Source organism: Neomonachus schauinslandi, chromosome 14 (genome assembly GCF_002201575.2).
Source record: "Neomonachus schauinslandi chromosome 14, ASM220157v2, whole genome shotgun sequence".
NCBI classification, from domain to species: Eukaryota; Metazoa; Chordata; class Mammalia; order Carnivora; family Phocidae; genus Neomonachus; species Neomonachus schauinslandi.
In genome coordinates this window covers 79,836,260-79,852,086 of record NC_058416.1, presented here as the reverse complement: position 1 = coordinate 79,852,086, position 15,827 = coordinate 79,836,260, and the positions used below count along the sequence as shown (strand labels likewise).

Below are 15,827 nucleotides of genomic sequence, written 5' to 3'. Positions count from 1 at the left end.
AAACAGTCAAGTTTCCACATTTTCCTGAAGGGACTTTGTGTGTACTTTTGTTTTGTTTTGCAGTGGGAGGGAGAATTATCAAATATTTGAATTATTTAAGAGTACTCAACTCTCAAAATCAATGCTTCTAAAATATACTGCCTTAGTAACAGATGGGTGGCCTCTAGGTCCACTCCAAAGCACAGAGGTGGGAACTGGAGTTCAGAATGAAAAAGATAAATTTGGTAGGAAAAGTCTTTCTGAGTGAATTAAATGGTGACAACTTATCAACTGCAGCTTAGGTCCCCTAAGCATTGACACTGTAGTGACATCATAACTAACAGCTTGGATAAAAACTGAATAGTACCAGAATGTTCTTTCAGCTTGATCACCTGAAAGTACCAAATAAAGACTCAAAAACAGAAGTGAAAAAAGTTTTTCCCACAGAAGTTCTTAATTAACCCATTCTTTCTCATCTGTTTTTCCCCTTAAAACACTATCCGAGCCAGGAATACACTGTTATGCCATAAAGTAAGGGGGCACTAGAACAATAATGACAGGTCAAAAGGCCATACAAGCCATCACGAAGGGGTTTTCCCTGGCCAAATCTGGAAGAATTTATGCATCAAAATAAATGATGGTAGTAATGAATTATAATTCACTGAATAAAACAGAAATCCATTTCTCCAAACTTATATAGCTAAAAAGATTAAGGGAGATTAAAAACATACATATACGTGTACATACGAGAAAATGAGAAACTCTTCCTTACAAAAAGAATGTCAAACAACGAAAGGAGAAAGAATGGTGACATTTGAAAATTAACATTACAGCCATAACTCTACTGATTTAGACAATAGAAAATAAAACACATGAGTCAAAATGTGATAATAGGATAATTACACAATCTATTTTGTATCTGGCCACAAATTACTTAATAATTACAAAGACAGAATTAACAAAGGTCACAGTTAACAAGTACTTATTAATTTACAGTGTAGAAATCTGACAGAACACCACCTCAAACAAGTGATCAACAATGTTAATATCAATGACACAGAAATCACAAGCCTCCTGCTTTGATATACTGAGAAGGATACAACATCATTTCTATGGTATTACTACAAAATGCATAACCTAAATCTAGTCATAAGGAAACTATCTCAAACTGAGGGACATTATATAAAACATATGGCCGGAACTCATTCAAAACGTCAATGTCAAGAAAGAAAAAGAAAGGCTAAGGAATACTTCTAGACTTAAAAGAGACACGAAAACTAAAATGTATGATTATGGATTGGATCTTGGGGGAAAAGGGTTTAAGATATCAAGGATATAACTGGGACAATGATGACATCTGAGCTTAACTACAGATTAGATAATGGCATTTTATCAATGTTAGATTTCCTAATTTTCATAATTATACAGTGCTTACATGAGAGGCTACCCTTGTCCTTAGGAAATGTTCACCTAAACACTTAGGGGTTAAAGAAAGAACAATCTCAAGTGTGCAAAGGACTCTTGAGTGGCTCAGGAAATAACTTTTAAATACACGTTAGTAGTAAAAGGGCAAGCAATCACACAAACTACAAAGCAAACTGGGCAAAAGAAAAACTACTGGCGAATCTGAGTAAAAGGATATATGAAGATCTTTGTGCTATTCCTGAAACTTCCCTAAGGTTGAAATTATATCAATATAAAAGGAATGAGATTTGTATGCCAAAGAATTTTGAGAATTACAGGAAAACCTGGGAATATCCAGCATTACACTGAGTGTCTCAAAACAACCGTGATGCCGTTCCTTCTCTTACCTTTCTAATAGATTGTGGATCGCTTTGAAGAGCAGTGTCCGACACTCATAGGAAAGGCCATTTTCCCAGAGTCCTTCCTCCACAACTGAAAAGAGTAAAACAAAACAAAACAAAAATGAACCAGTAAGAAAGGCGTCCAAATAAAAATTAACTTTCAAAACATTTTTCTAAAGGAAAGTTGATGAATTCATTGAAATGAATTATCTCACGCTGACACTGGAGAAAGGAAGTTAAATACTTGCCCAAAGTCATAAAATACCCATGTACAGAAGTAAATAACATGTTTCAATTTTAAAGTCTTCAGAATATATAAGCATGGTACAACCTCTCTCCGATAAAAGTCTTTCCAACCTGATTCTTCAAAATTTGAAATCATTTGAAATTCTCAAATTAATCTTTCTACTGAAAAGTGCCACAAAGACAAATTTTGTTAAAATTCTATTTAAAGATAACAAAATGTCACAAACTGATGCTAAGGTTAGCATCTGTATTTTTAGAGGATAAACTAAAAGGAGAAAATATTCAAAAATGTCAGTTATTCAAATTTCCTTAAATGTTCTAAAGGCAGTATCTCAACAGGAGTTTAAGGACATGATTTTAGGGGAAATGCCAGGAAATTAAATCTTAATATAAAATCGAATTTATTTCCTAAACTCATAATTTCATTAATGTTTGACATTTTGGGAAATACTGTATTTGCCTTGGAAATACAACATAACACTGAGCCACAAGTAACTCTAACACCAAGAAAATCCAACAGACTAATAATGAATGCCCCATGCATTCCTAACATTCTTTTCATATATAAAAAGATATAAAACACCCTAGAGAAGACAGCTAATTTCCTTTTAAATTATATTAGTTCAGTTCAAGATAGCAAAAAATTGGAAGAATGGCAAGGACATTTGCAGAATATTTTCTTTCCCTTTTACTTGTTATCTTGACAAAAGCACTCACCAGAGAAAATTTTGACAGCATTAAAACACATGTTAAATCCACAATGCATTTGTAATAGTTTTACTACACCAATAGACATCTCAAAATGCATCTCCATATTCTGCAAACACACAGAATTAGAAAAAGTGTATTTACATTCATGGGTTTTACCTATAGGACTTTTTTTTTAAATGATAAAACTGGATAATTTTATTCTTGGTATGTCAGATAGGTTTTTTATTTTTCTATGTGACTTAACCATGATTTACCAAATTTTCCCCAAAGCAACCTCTGTCAGAAACATTTTATTATTTATCACTAAAGAAATGGAAATAAAGTACAGCAAATAAACAAACACTCCTGCTAGCAAAAGACTGCCTCTGTTCAAGACCAAAAGTTTCCTACAATCCTCTGAAGGTGTCATGAATCTGTGTTCTCACACATTTATCTTCTAGACAGAGCTTTACCTGGGTGAGAAAGAGAGCTAACATTTCAATAAAATGAACACCCCATATTAATTTGCTTTTCCTTCCTAATGTGTCTCACTGACTCTAAGACACCATCACTTTTAAGAAGCACGATTTTTTTATACATCACTGAAGGTGAAGGGGTAGAAGTAAGCTGCCATTTAAACTATAAGATGGCTCGGGGCGCTTGGGTGGCTCAGTTGGTTAAGCGACTGCCTTCGGCTCAGGTCATGATCCTGGAGTCCCGGGATCGAGTCCCACATCGGGCTCCCTGCTCAGCAGGGAGTCTGCTTCTCCCTCTGACCCTCACCCCTCTCATTCTCTCTGTCATTCTCTCTCTCGCAAAAATAATAAATAAATAAATAAATAAAAATAAACTATAACATGGCTCTTATAGTTTAGAATTTTTAATCTGCAATTATTTAAAGAGCTCTTTTATATTTACTGACATGTTTTTCTTTTTTTAAGATTTAGAGTGCGTGCGCGCGTGTGCGCATGCGCACGAGAATGTCGAGGAGAGGGGCAGAGAGGGAGGGAAAGAAAAGCAGAGAAGCAGACTTCCTGCTGAGCACAGGGCCCAATGCTGAGCTGGATCCCATGATCCTGAAATCATGACCTGAGCCAAAGCCAGGAGTGGGAGGCTTAATCAAATAAGCCACCCAGGCACCCTACTGACATGTTTTTCAAATATCATTACTGTACATACATAAAACAGATAATATAAGCCCCCCCCCCCCCTACAAAAAGTTTAAAAATTCCAGGGGTGCCTGGGTGGTTCAGTTGTTAAGTTTCTGCCTTTGGCTCAGGTCATGATCCCAGGGTCCTGGGATCAAGCCCCACATCAGGATCCCTCCTCAGCGGGAAGCCTGCTTCTCCCTCTCCCACTCACCCCGCTTGTGTTCCCTCTCTAGCTGTGTCTGTCTGTCAAATCAATAAATAAAATCTTAAAAAAAAAATAAAGTCAATTCTTCTAAAACGAATCTATAGAGTCAACTCAATTACAATCAAAAATCTCTGCAGGATTTTCTATAGAAAGAGAAAAATTGCATTTATATGACAAAGCAAAGGAAATAGAATACCCAAAATAATGTGGTAAAAGAAAAATATAGCTAGGACATTTACACCACCTGATTTCCAGCTTTACTACAGAACTAGAATTGACAACATAGTGTGGTATTAGAAATAGGATAGATACACAGATCAACAACAGAATAGAGAGTCCACAAATAGACCCACAAACATATGGTCAATCGACTTCCAAAAAAGGTGCAAAGGTAATTCAGTGGAGAAAGAACAGTCTTTTCAACAAAGGGTGCTGAAATAAATGAATATCCCCATGCAAAAAAAAAATGAGCTTCAAATCATAGATCCCACCACATAGAAAAATAAACCCCAAAATGCAAAACCTAAAACTATAAAATTTCAAAAACATAAGAGAAACTTTATATAAGCTTAGGTTAGCAAAAATTTCTTAGATAGGACACCAAGAGCATGATCCATAATGAAAAATTATTCAATAGGGCTTCATCAAAATGAAGAACTCTGCTCTTCAAAAAAAACACGGAAAAGTTATGTTCAGCTACAGAGAAGACAAGCCACAGATGAGGGATAAGCAGTTACAAATCACATGTCTGACAAGAGCTTGTATTTACAATATGATACTCTTCTTTAAAAATCTCAAAACTCAACCCCAAGGGAAAATAACCATTTTAGATAATGGCCAATAGATTTGAACAAACCCTTCACCAAAGAAGATACATAAACAGCAAATAAAAACATGAAGAGATGCTCAAAACATCAGCAGTCACTAAGGAGATGCAAATTAAAATCACAGTATCATCCATTAGAATGGCTTAAAAGAAAAACTGAAAATACTAAGTGCTAGTGAGCATATAGAGTAAATGTAATGGTCATGTACTGCTGATAGGAATGCAAAAATAGCACAGCCACTTTGGAAAAGCTGACTTTGGCAATTTTTTCTGAAGTTAAACATACACTTGTCATGCAGCCCAGCAATATCCATCGTGTGTGTGTGTGTGTGTGTGTGTGTGTTCAAGTAGAATAAGAACTTGTGTCCACATGAAAAACTATAGCAAATATTTATAGCTGGTTTGTTGCTGTTGTTGTTTTTCCAAAAATGTCAGGAACTGGAAACCACCCAAAAGTCCCTCAACTGGGGAAAGAACAAACAGCAAACAATCCATACACTGGGATACTATTCAGAAATAAAAGGCGCCTGGGTAGCTCCCTCAGTTAAGTGGCCGGCTTTTGATTTCAGCTCAGGTCATGATGTCAGGTCTTGGGATCAGTCCTGCATAGGGCTCTGTGCTCGGCAGGGAGTCTGCTTGAAGATTCTCTCTCTACCTCTCTCCCTCTGTCCCTACCCTGGCTCACATGCCCATGAGCACTTTCTCTCTCTCTCAAATAAATAAATCTAAGAGAGAGAGAGAGAGAGAAACAGAAAAAAAGAGAGAGAAAGTAATTAATTAAAGGAACTGATACACTCAAAACATAGATGAATGTCATGCTAAGTGAAAAAAGCCATCATACTCAAAAAGCCACAATGCTTTATGATTCATTCATATGGCATGCTCACAAAGGCAAATTTAAGGTAATGTAAACTGTTCAGTGGATTCCCATTCCCATCCCTGGAATGGGAGTGGTTGATAACTAAAGGACATGGGAAATTTGGGGGATCATGGAACTATTCTACATCTTGATTGTGGTAGTGGTTACACATAACTGTGTGCATTTGGCAAAACCTACAGAACTACAGGCTAAAAACGGTAAAACTTAACAATCTTTTACTGCTCTACATAAACTCATTTTACTATTAGACACAGCCTTCTGAACCTATGCCATTATAAATATACTTACATTGATTTTTTTTGTATTTTTAGTGTTGAAAATGAGAAGAGGATATGAATCAGAAGGACTCCTACTCTAAACCTATGTACACTGAACATGATTGTTTTTATCCAAATGATATGGTTTATTTGGTTAACCTTCATTTACAAATTATTAAAAGCAAAAAAACAGTTTCGCCCACAAGAGACTACAGACTAAAGTAGTCCACCCTTACAATACACTACAACTGTATTAAGTACTTTGTATTAAATACTGCAAATACAAAGAGAACAAAAATTTCTCTAAAACATTTCTCAAAAAATTTTTAAATACTGAAAGTTTGAAAATTACCTTTATATTAATATCACTTTTATATGTTAATTCCCATATCTTCCTTTATATTATATAAATTTATATAAAGTTTAGGCACCAATTTAATAGAATACTGGGAAGAAAGTAGTAACACAAAGTAAAACAAATCAGACTACATTAAGCTCTTGTTAAATATACTAAAGCTTAAGAAACAGAATTATAAATTATCCTATACGCTAACCAGTAAAATTTAAAATATAAGTCAGCAGAGGTAATGTACAAGTAAGGGCACAGTATCTGGACTTCAAATGAACACCTCAATGTCATCTTACATACTAAAGATTCAAGAGCAGTCAATAACTTATTGAAGTCAACAACTGTAATCAAGGATAACCCCTCTACTAAATAATATCCATTAGGCCATGCATTTAAGGATAATGCATTATTTTGCTATGCTTTTAAACTTTCTGTTTTTATATAGCAAGCATACTGTGGAAAGGAACAAAAGTCAGACCAAACTTTCTTATCTACTTCATGTGCAAAATTTCCAGAAATACAAGAGCAGTGGATGTTTCAATGAATCTCTAAAATGTAAGTTAAATCTAGAACAGCATTTTTGGAATCCAATAGATATTTGGCCAACACACACTGGCCCACAGTTCTTGGCTATGTTATGCCTCAAGCACCAGGCTAGAAATTAGGAATGCTCTCAAAAAGCTAACAGAGATTTTGAAAATCACTGTAAGGCAACAATAACTTCAAATCCTTTGCAGTACAGTTATCAAACATTTAAAAAAAAAATTAAAAAGTCTTTTATTTTAAAATAACAGTAAGATAAAGTAATTTATAGTCAAGGCTGATTTTCTACCTAGGAAACTATCTTTCTCAGTTTCTGAGGCTTTATACTATGTGCCAAGCTTTGAATCAAGCACTACCTATAAATGGGGGATGGGGAGAACGTTTTCACCACAATGCCATGATACAGAGTAAAGGACATGTGGCATTCACTTAAGCCACCCAGTATCTGACTTCTTCCTATCACTGGGAATTGCCTATTTCATAAGTTCACCTGGGTGTCAAATATGGTGACCCCTAACAAGAGCTGAAACAGATGCTCTCTTCCATCCTCTCCTGCAAAAGGGACAAGGACATATATGCTAAAGTCCACTAGGTGCTCCTGCACCACACCTTTGATTCTGGATCTAGTGACACAGAAGAGAGCAGACACAGAGATTTCGGACACCACTAGAAAGAGAAGCTGTAAGATCAAGTTTCTGGTGCTTAAGCAGCAGAGGTACCACAGCATCTAGCGCTCAGTGCTGACAGCACTAGTATTCTCATCAGACCAATTCTGCAGCACCAATCCTAAGACTGACAAATAGTTCTGTGAACACTCAATATTCTTTTAATCAACTCCTTTTTTTACTTTGCAACTAAGAATTCTGACCAATACAGTTTATTCTAATCTCCACTTTATAAGTAAGAAAACTAAGGCTTACAGATCTTAAACTTGCCCAAGGTCATACAACTAATAAATCCAAGAATCTAGAGTCATATATAGCTATATTCAGAAGCTAACAGGATCAAATGTATTTTATGTCTACTTTTTATAAACAGTAAATATACAAATTATCCCATTAATTAAACTCCACAAGGGGAAGCAATTTATTTTCATAGCTGCAGTGATATCTGTAAACATGTGTTGAGTTGTGACCTAATATTGTATGTGCAGATACCTTTCAAATTTCATTGGATTTAGCTTCAATCTAAAATCTCCTTATATCCAGTTAAGAGGATTAGTGGCAAAGCTGAGATTCAAGTCCCAGTTTTCTGACTCTAACACCCATGCTCCTTCCACTATACCACACTTCTCCATAGGGTTAGTGTTACATTAACCCATCCCATCTGCCTCTTTTATTCTTAATGCTAGCTACAAAGGCAACCTTCAACACTGAAGCCAAATGTCCCTTTGGATCCACAGTTTGCACCTTAATGTTTTCTAAATAGCTGCAAGTAATTTTTGCAAAGGTAAAACAAAATTGAAATTGCTTCTGTAATCTATTTATACAATTCCATGATAAAATGAGAGAAAATCACACTTTAGCTTTTTTAAACAATTTTTTCTGAAACACCTTCCTCCCAAAGTGAAATTTAAACTAACATTCCATTTGCTTGATACTTAGATTCGTCTGAAAGTAAGGAGGGTGTGGGGGAGAGCCATGGACCAGGTACTAGTTAGTCTAAATTAAGTTTCTGTAAATGAAGGGAGATGCATTCAATATTTAATTCTCTATCTCCCTTCTAAGGTGGACTGAGAAGAAAAGTAACCACCAAGAAATCTGTAAGAAAGCCTGCAGGTGGCTGGAACACATCTTCATGAAACCTACAATCTCCCCAGGGTATACTGTCTCCATCTTTAAAATTAAGAAAAGCCTTTCTAATTCTTCTGATCTTTCCAGTTTACATTTAAACACTTATTAATTCTTTAAGAATATAAAGTAGCAATAAGACTATCTCTATAGACGACTATTTATAAATCTACTTAGATGTAATGGAAGAATTTTTCTAAAAGTTTGTTAGTCTCTGAAAAGAAAGCAGCAAAAGACCTAAAATGTGTATACAATAAATGAGTGGCAAGATTCAACCAAAACAAAGAATTCCTGAATTAAAACATTCTCCTGTTGTTATGTGGTCTATTACAGCCAAGCTAAAACAGAAAAATAAAACTTAAGTAGTACCACAGCTGCCTATTTACAAAGAAAAACTATTTGGCACTAAGTTATCTCACTTAAGTTGTAAAAGCTGTAATCAGAATTTGTTTAAATTGCTGTTATTCAACATTTTTTAATATAGTAATCCTCATAATCAAATATTTAAACTGCAAAAGTACTATATAAATGTGTTTTTTTTTTTGAGCAGGAGACAGTGTTTTAGAAAGGAAAATTTAAACAGTAGTAATTACTACTCAGTGCCCAAATAATTTTTCAAAATCCTCACAAATTGTAATATAACTTCTTTCAACTTTAAGAAACATGGCTCCTTGCAGAATTAATAAGCTTCTTTGAAAGAAAAACCATATAAAAGGTTCAGGAAAAAAGTCAATATGGCAAAATATCAAAGCAGCATATACTTCAATGATTTTGTGTTTCCCAGCAGAGATCTTGGAAAGATATCCCTTCCAATTCAACAAATGAAACTGACATACTTTACTTGAAGGGGTAAAAGTGGGAGGAGGGAGAATGGAATCGGGTAGGGAGGAGCATAAAAATTGTGAAACCTTGAAGAAATTCAAGCTCATGCTTTTAGAATTTAGGTCACCCTGCCTTACACAGTTTAAAAGTAGAATTACTTTCAAAGAATACATATTTCCTCTGAGCTATGATACATATTTCCTTTTAATGTATCATATTGCAGCAACAGCTGAAATGAACGTCTAGACATCAAAAACACTTCTTACTCCCACCTACTGCTTTTTTACCTCAGGCATCAAAACTAATGAAACCTATTATCCAGAACATTGAGTTCAGTAACCACATTGGCCTTTGCAAATATTGGAGCGGGGGAGGGGCACTTTCAGGGATGGCACTCCTTATTCAGCCATTAAAATTACTGAAAATCAAATTTTGTTCCAAACTCCAGAAATACAAATAGATTAAAGCAAGAAACATGAAACAAGGAGATTACTTCCCAGGTAGATTTCAGTGACAAACTGCTAAAGATAGCACGGCCCTGAATGCAGGATTTATAATTTGCCCACTGCCTTTGTTTTCTATCTGATCTGCAGTTTATAAAGCATACCAGATTTTTTTAGCTGCTTTATTTTTTTAACTGCTTTAAATTGTTAAATCCCCTAGCAACTGCATAAGCAGATAGCATAATGAAACATTTATCAATTTAATTTTATGGGTTGCATCAAATGAAATGCTTTAAAGATAAATATAGAGAGAATTTTGAAGTATCTACTTCCTTAAAATTGACACGAAAAAACTGAGTAACAAAGCAGCATAATGCTACATTAATTCTGAAAATAGCATTATACCCATAAAAAATCCAATTACATACAACACAATTGATCACAGTTATGCTGCCATCAATTGCCTTGTAAGATCTATATTTAAAGTCATTAATAACTAAATGGACTTATTACTTATATCAAATTCAACCTACTTAGAGCTCTGATTTCCTTGAATTACTTGTGGGTGTAGAATATTTGGTATCACTTAACAAATCTATACTGAAAATGGATTTTAACTTTCCCAATGTCAATTAATCAATTAAATAAGAATTAGGATAGAAGATACAGATCAAGATATTCCATTTGTTTTGACCTATTTGTAACTTTAAATAATTACAAATATTGTTAATATTTTGTTTTGACCTACTTGTAACTTTAAATAATTACAAATATTGTTAATATTCATGGGACTGAAGCACAGCTGTGATTCAAAATTCTTTCTAATTTTTTTAAATTTGAATAGTTGACAATGTCACATTAGTTTCAAGTGTACAACATAGTGATTCAATTTCTCTATGTTATGCTATGTTCACAAGTGTAGCTAACCATCTGTGATTCAAAATTTTAATAGAATAATGTTTTACTAAGGAATCTCTAACAGCATGAGTTCTCTGCCAGTTGCAGGATAACCAGAATTTTAATGACAGTTTCTACACAGTATTACAGCAGTTGAGACATGACCCAAGTTAGCATTTCAATGGATCACAGGACTCCATGTAAAGCTACTAAACTTTAAATTGAAGGAGACCATAAAACTAAATTTCTAGATAAATTGAACAAGACCTTCAAAAGACAATTGCCACAGAAAACAGTCAGGCTGCAATGTTTCTTTAATAGCTACACAGTGGAAAAAAAAATCTTGCACAATGACTGTTACTGACTTCTAAGAACCAAACTTGCCCCCATTTGTTACTCCTTTCAGAGATTTTTAAAAATAATTATTACTTTTTTACCCTTTAAAGCTATCAATGTGCCCTTAATTTTGTTATATAATACACATAAACAAAGGCCTCAAGGACAGCCATCAAAATTAAGTTATCTTTGGTTGCTGGATTAATTATTTTCTTCTGTACCACTCTGTGCTTGCAATAGATTTCTTTTAAATAAGGCTATTATTTATTGAACAGCTATCTGCTTTAAAAAAAAAAAAAGCTACATGCTCAGAAATTACAAGAAAGATCAACATTCTTAGAACAGGAGCCACCACAAGATAGAATTAAATTTTGAGAAAGAAATCCAGATATGCAGTTCAGTTAGAACATTTAGTTTAAATCATTAATACTACAAAATAAACATTTTATAAACTTACACACACACACACACACACACACACAGAGCTACTAAAATTCTGACAGGGCAAGTCCCCAAATTGCCTTTTACACTAAGGCTCAAACAGTTGTCTGTCACTGCTATTACAGTGAGTAATCCTTGCAGCTGTAACTGTTTGAAATGCAGCTGTCTGGTTGGCATTCTCTCCCAACCCCCACTCACCCAGCATTTCTGTCCTTGCTACAATAATCTTAAAGAGCATTTTACAGGAGGCTTAGCCCTGGCTGAGGGCACTCTTCGGCGTGACCGAGAGAACATGGAAACACGATTCATTAGACACGCCTGGAGTGATAACAATGGTGCTGCTTCTTGCTGCCTTTCATTTCGTACATCAGGCTGAGACTAATGCATTCTCGTTACACAACAAGCACATTTACAGACAGGAAAAAACTGTAATCACCTTTGATTAAGAGACAGCATATTTTTCCTATATGAGCCGCCAGCCATACTGACATAGTAATTATTTTTTAACTGACAGGTTAAAATAGCAAATGTAGCAAAAATAACATCTACCCAAAAAGAGAGAGAGAAAGAAGGGGGGTAGAGGGGAGATGACTACGATGAATACTTCATACACAAAGGTTTCTCTAGACCAGGCTCCGTGCCATATCCTTGAGACCTGATGGGTACTTAGGCCCGTATTTAAGCTAGACAGTCTATGGCAAAGAGAACAGAACTTACCAAGCAATCTCATTCTACATATCCAATTCTTTGAAGGCAAAAAATACAGAATTTTTTTGGGGGGGGGGGTCATCTTAACTGTAATTATTATTGACCTACCTTCCTTCCATTCCTTTCACCACAGAACTACAGAATTCAACAGCAATATTAACCCTCTTCTCTTTTTCCATTATCCTACCTTTACTACAAAATAACTTGTTCTCTTGACTTTTTCCATCATGTAGTTTTACTACAAAGTAATTTGTTTCCCTTTATATAAAGCACTAGGCCAAAACAAAAAGGCTGCTTTCTATTTTAAGTAAAACAGTTAAAAAAAAAAACAAAACCCACAAATGTATTCTTTATTAAAAACAGGAATGCAGAATAATTATTTTATATCTTTTTATCATTTCCCCAGCTCATCAATCACTGTACTTAGCAAAGGTTTGAATTATAGATATAAAAGCCCTCAATTTAAATGGAAAAAGAAGTCATAAGCCATATTATATTGAAACATGTAAAGTTAATTTTCTTCTAGGATTTTGAAAAGTGAACCACTTCTCCACATTCCCACACAACTGCAGTCTTTTGTGGGTTTATGCATACAGGTTGCTGGGTTATTGTTAATGGGGAGTTAGGTGGTTAACAGAAGAAATATTTATTAACCAGGAATTGAAAGATTACGGTTAAACCAAATTACTGCGAAGTATTTTCTCAAGGTTAGTGGGTTCTGCATAATTATTTTTTTACATGGTTAGCCTCTTTCTTAAGCTTTCTCTAACACTACTCTATTTTACAATTAAGAATGTGCTAGAAAACTAGCAAAACAATTTATATGTGTGAAAATCTGTAACTAATGAAACAAAAATAAGCAAAGAGAAAAAAAACGTTAAGTGTAGTTCACAAAACTTTGAGAACTAAAATAGCTTTTAAAAAAAAGTTATGTAGCACAAATGAATTTTTGTAAAACAGCAAAATGCTTGAGCAATTTTTAGCTGCTGGATTTTATCTGACCTGTGGTACCACACCAGGTTAGAAACTAGGAAATCTGCAGCCTATCTTTAATGTGTGTATAAGTGGGTCACTGAGCTCTGATGTGCATTTAAACACTGTGTGTTTGGAAGAGAAATCTGACATGCACCACATTATGTTAGAATCACACAAGTTTAAAATTTTTATCATCTGGAACAGAGGATAACATCTATACTATTTCTACTCTGTAAGTGTCCAAGTCTCCTTTGTCATGACTCCCCCGAAACTAATCAAACCACTTCTATGACTGCTCCCTGCCTGTCTTCTGTTTGGGAGATATATAATTAATGATCAATATCAAACATGTCACTACAAAATTTTTTATTAAAAATTTCAATTTAATTGAATTCTTAGTAATGAGAACATTTTGCATTAACAAACGACTTGGATTACATATGAATTTCCATTATATTAACCTGGTTCTTAGAAGAATCTTAAAAGCCAGAATGTATAATTCTCCCCTCAAGTCTTCAAAATTAATTTATGCTTTTTTAATTCAAAAACAACCTATTGGAAAGCAATAAAAGCTTCTCAAAACTTTAAACTGAAACATATCCAGGAAAAAGCTGTCTTTAAATCCAAAACTTTTAACAAGCTAAGCAGTTTCCAACTCATAAGCAAAAAATTTATAAATGACCTAAATATTCCAACATGGCCAACATTTTTACTTTATGTAGGTAGTTCAACACTACAAGATTCCTTTACAATAATATGATTCAATTATGAAATCTGAATGCACTTTGGGAAATGGAGATCAGTTGTTCACACAGTGGTGTGAATGAGTTCAATCCTATTTTCTTTCTAAACTTAGCCAGAATGGCATTTTGACTGAAGGGTGAGGTGACCCAGTAATTCTGGATAAAGAACAACGTGGGGCGGGGAAGGGCTAAGTAGGTTCAGTACCATGCCCAGCAGTGGTTTTCTCCCTGGGGTCCTAGGAGTACTATGTCCTGTGGAAGAGCCCCCGCAAGTCTCTGGCCCTTTCCAAAATCTCTACATGTCTATGAGTATTGCTGCAGTTTTTATCCATTGTAAATAAATTCTACAGAGGCTTCATTTGAAAACATAAACAAATACGATGAATTTGTAAAGAAGACAGAACTTGCAAACCACTCAGAAAAAGGAATAAAGAGAACCAGAAGCCCAGAAAGCCTGGGTCACTCTGCTAACAATTCCCTGGCTCTGCTGCTTCTTTCATAGTTCATCTCTACTCTCTCTGTTCTTTCCAGCTCTCAAACTGCAGAATTCTAATGAAGTGCACTAGAATGTTCCTGGGAAAGCCTTCCAAGATAGATTGTGAAAATTTCAAATATTCACAGAATCAATTCCTAGACAATCTACTCTTCCTCATCACAAAACCCAGAACCCAAATCAACACTAGAGTTAAGCATTACAGGTAAAATCAGCTTTTTACAGGTTGACCTTAGAATTTACCCACCAGTTAAGAATAGGTTTTTCATGGGGGGTGGAGGGGGATACATATTTTCCAAATAATTAACTTATAAATTACCTTTTGGAACACACAATATTAATACTTAGTCAACTGGTGTTTGCCCGTGTTGGTACTCCTTTCCACAATTTAAAAAACAGCTATTAAAAAGTATAACAATTAAAAGCTGCTTTAATTAGCATTTGCCACTTAAGGGAAAAAGAGAGATATTTGACAGTAAAGGAGTAACTCAGCCTCTCTGGTGCCTGTAATATTTCTTGAACGCTATACATTAGATGTTTGTTGTAAAATAATTATTTATTGGGGCGCCTGGGTGGCTCAGTCGTTAAGCATCTGCCTTCGGCTCAGGTCATGATCCCAGGGTCCTGGGATCAAGCCCCCAGATGGGCTCCCTGCTCAGTGGGAAGCCTGCTTCTCCCTCTCCCACTCCCCCTGCTTGTATTCCCTCTCTTGCTGTCTCTCTGTCAAATAAATAAATAAAATCTAAAAAAATAATAAAAATAAAATAATAATTATTTATTTTGTATGCAATTCTCTATTACAGCTCACAATTTTAAAGCCTGTTTTCAACTGTGCTTCAAAAACAAAAACTACATATGGAATAATATAAGGTTAAAAGTTCAATTATACATACCATGATCACAACTTTTTTTTTCCATGACCACAACTTTTAAGATGCATGTTCAAATATCTTGTAATGGAATAAACAAAAATTATAATTGCTATAAATTTTTATCCAAGCTTTTTATACCACATTTTAAATACAAGTACCCAGGGGCGCCTGGGTGACTTAGTCCTTAAGCGTCTGCTTTCGGCTCAGGTCATGATCCCGGGGTCCTGGGATCGAGCCCCTCATCGGGCTCCCTGCCCAGAGGGAAGCCTGCTTCTCCCTCTCCCACTCCCCCTGCTTGTGTTCCCTCTCTCACTATGTCTCTCCCTGTCAAATAAATAAATAAATAAATAAATAAATAAATAAATAAATAAATAAA

The 15,827-nt window shown here is 34.9% G+C and overlaps 1 protein-coding gene across 1 annotated transcript in view; it reads right to left on the bottom strand.

The window, feature by feature from the left end:
• The window catches only part of MED13L (mediator complex subunit 13L), a 295,260-nt gene that overhangs the window by 144,519 nt on the left and 134,914 nt on the right, over positions 1-15,827 (bottom strand). The window contains 1 exon segment of the mRNA XM_044921070.1: positions 1,791-1,875. Coding sequence (XP_044777005.1) covers positions 1,791-1,875 — 85 coding nt within the window.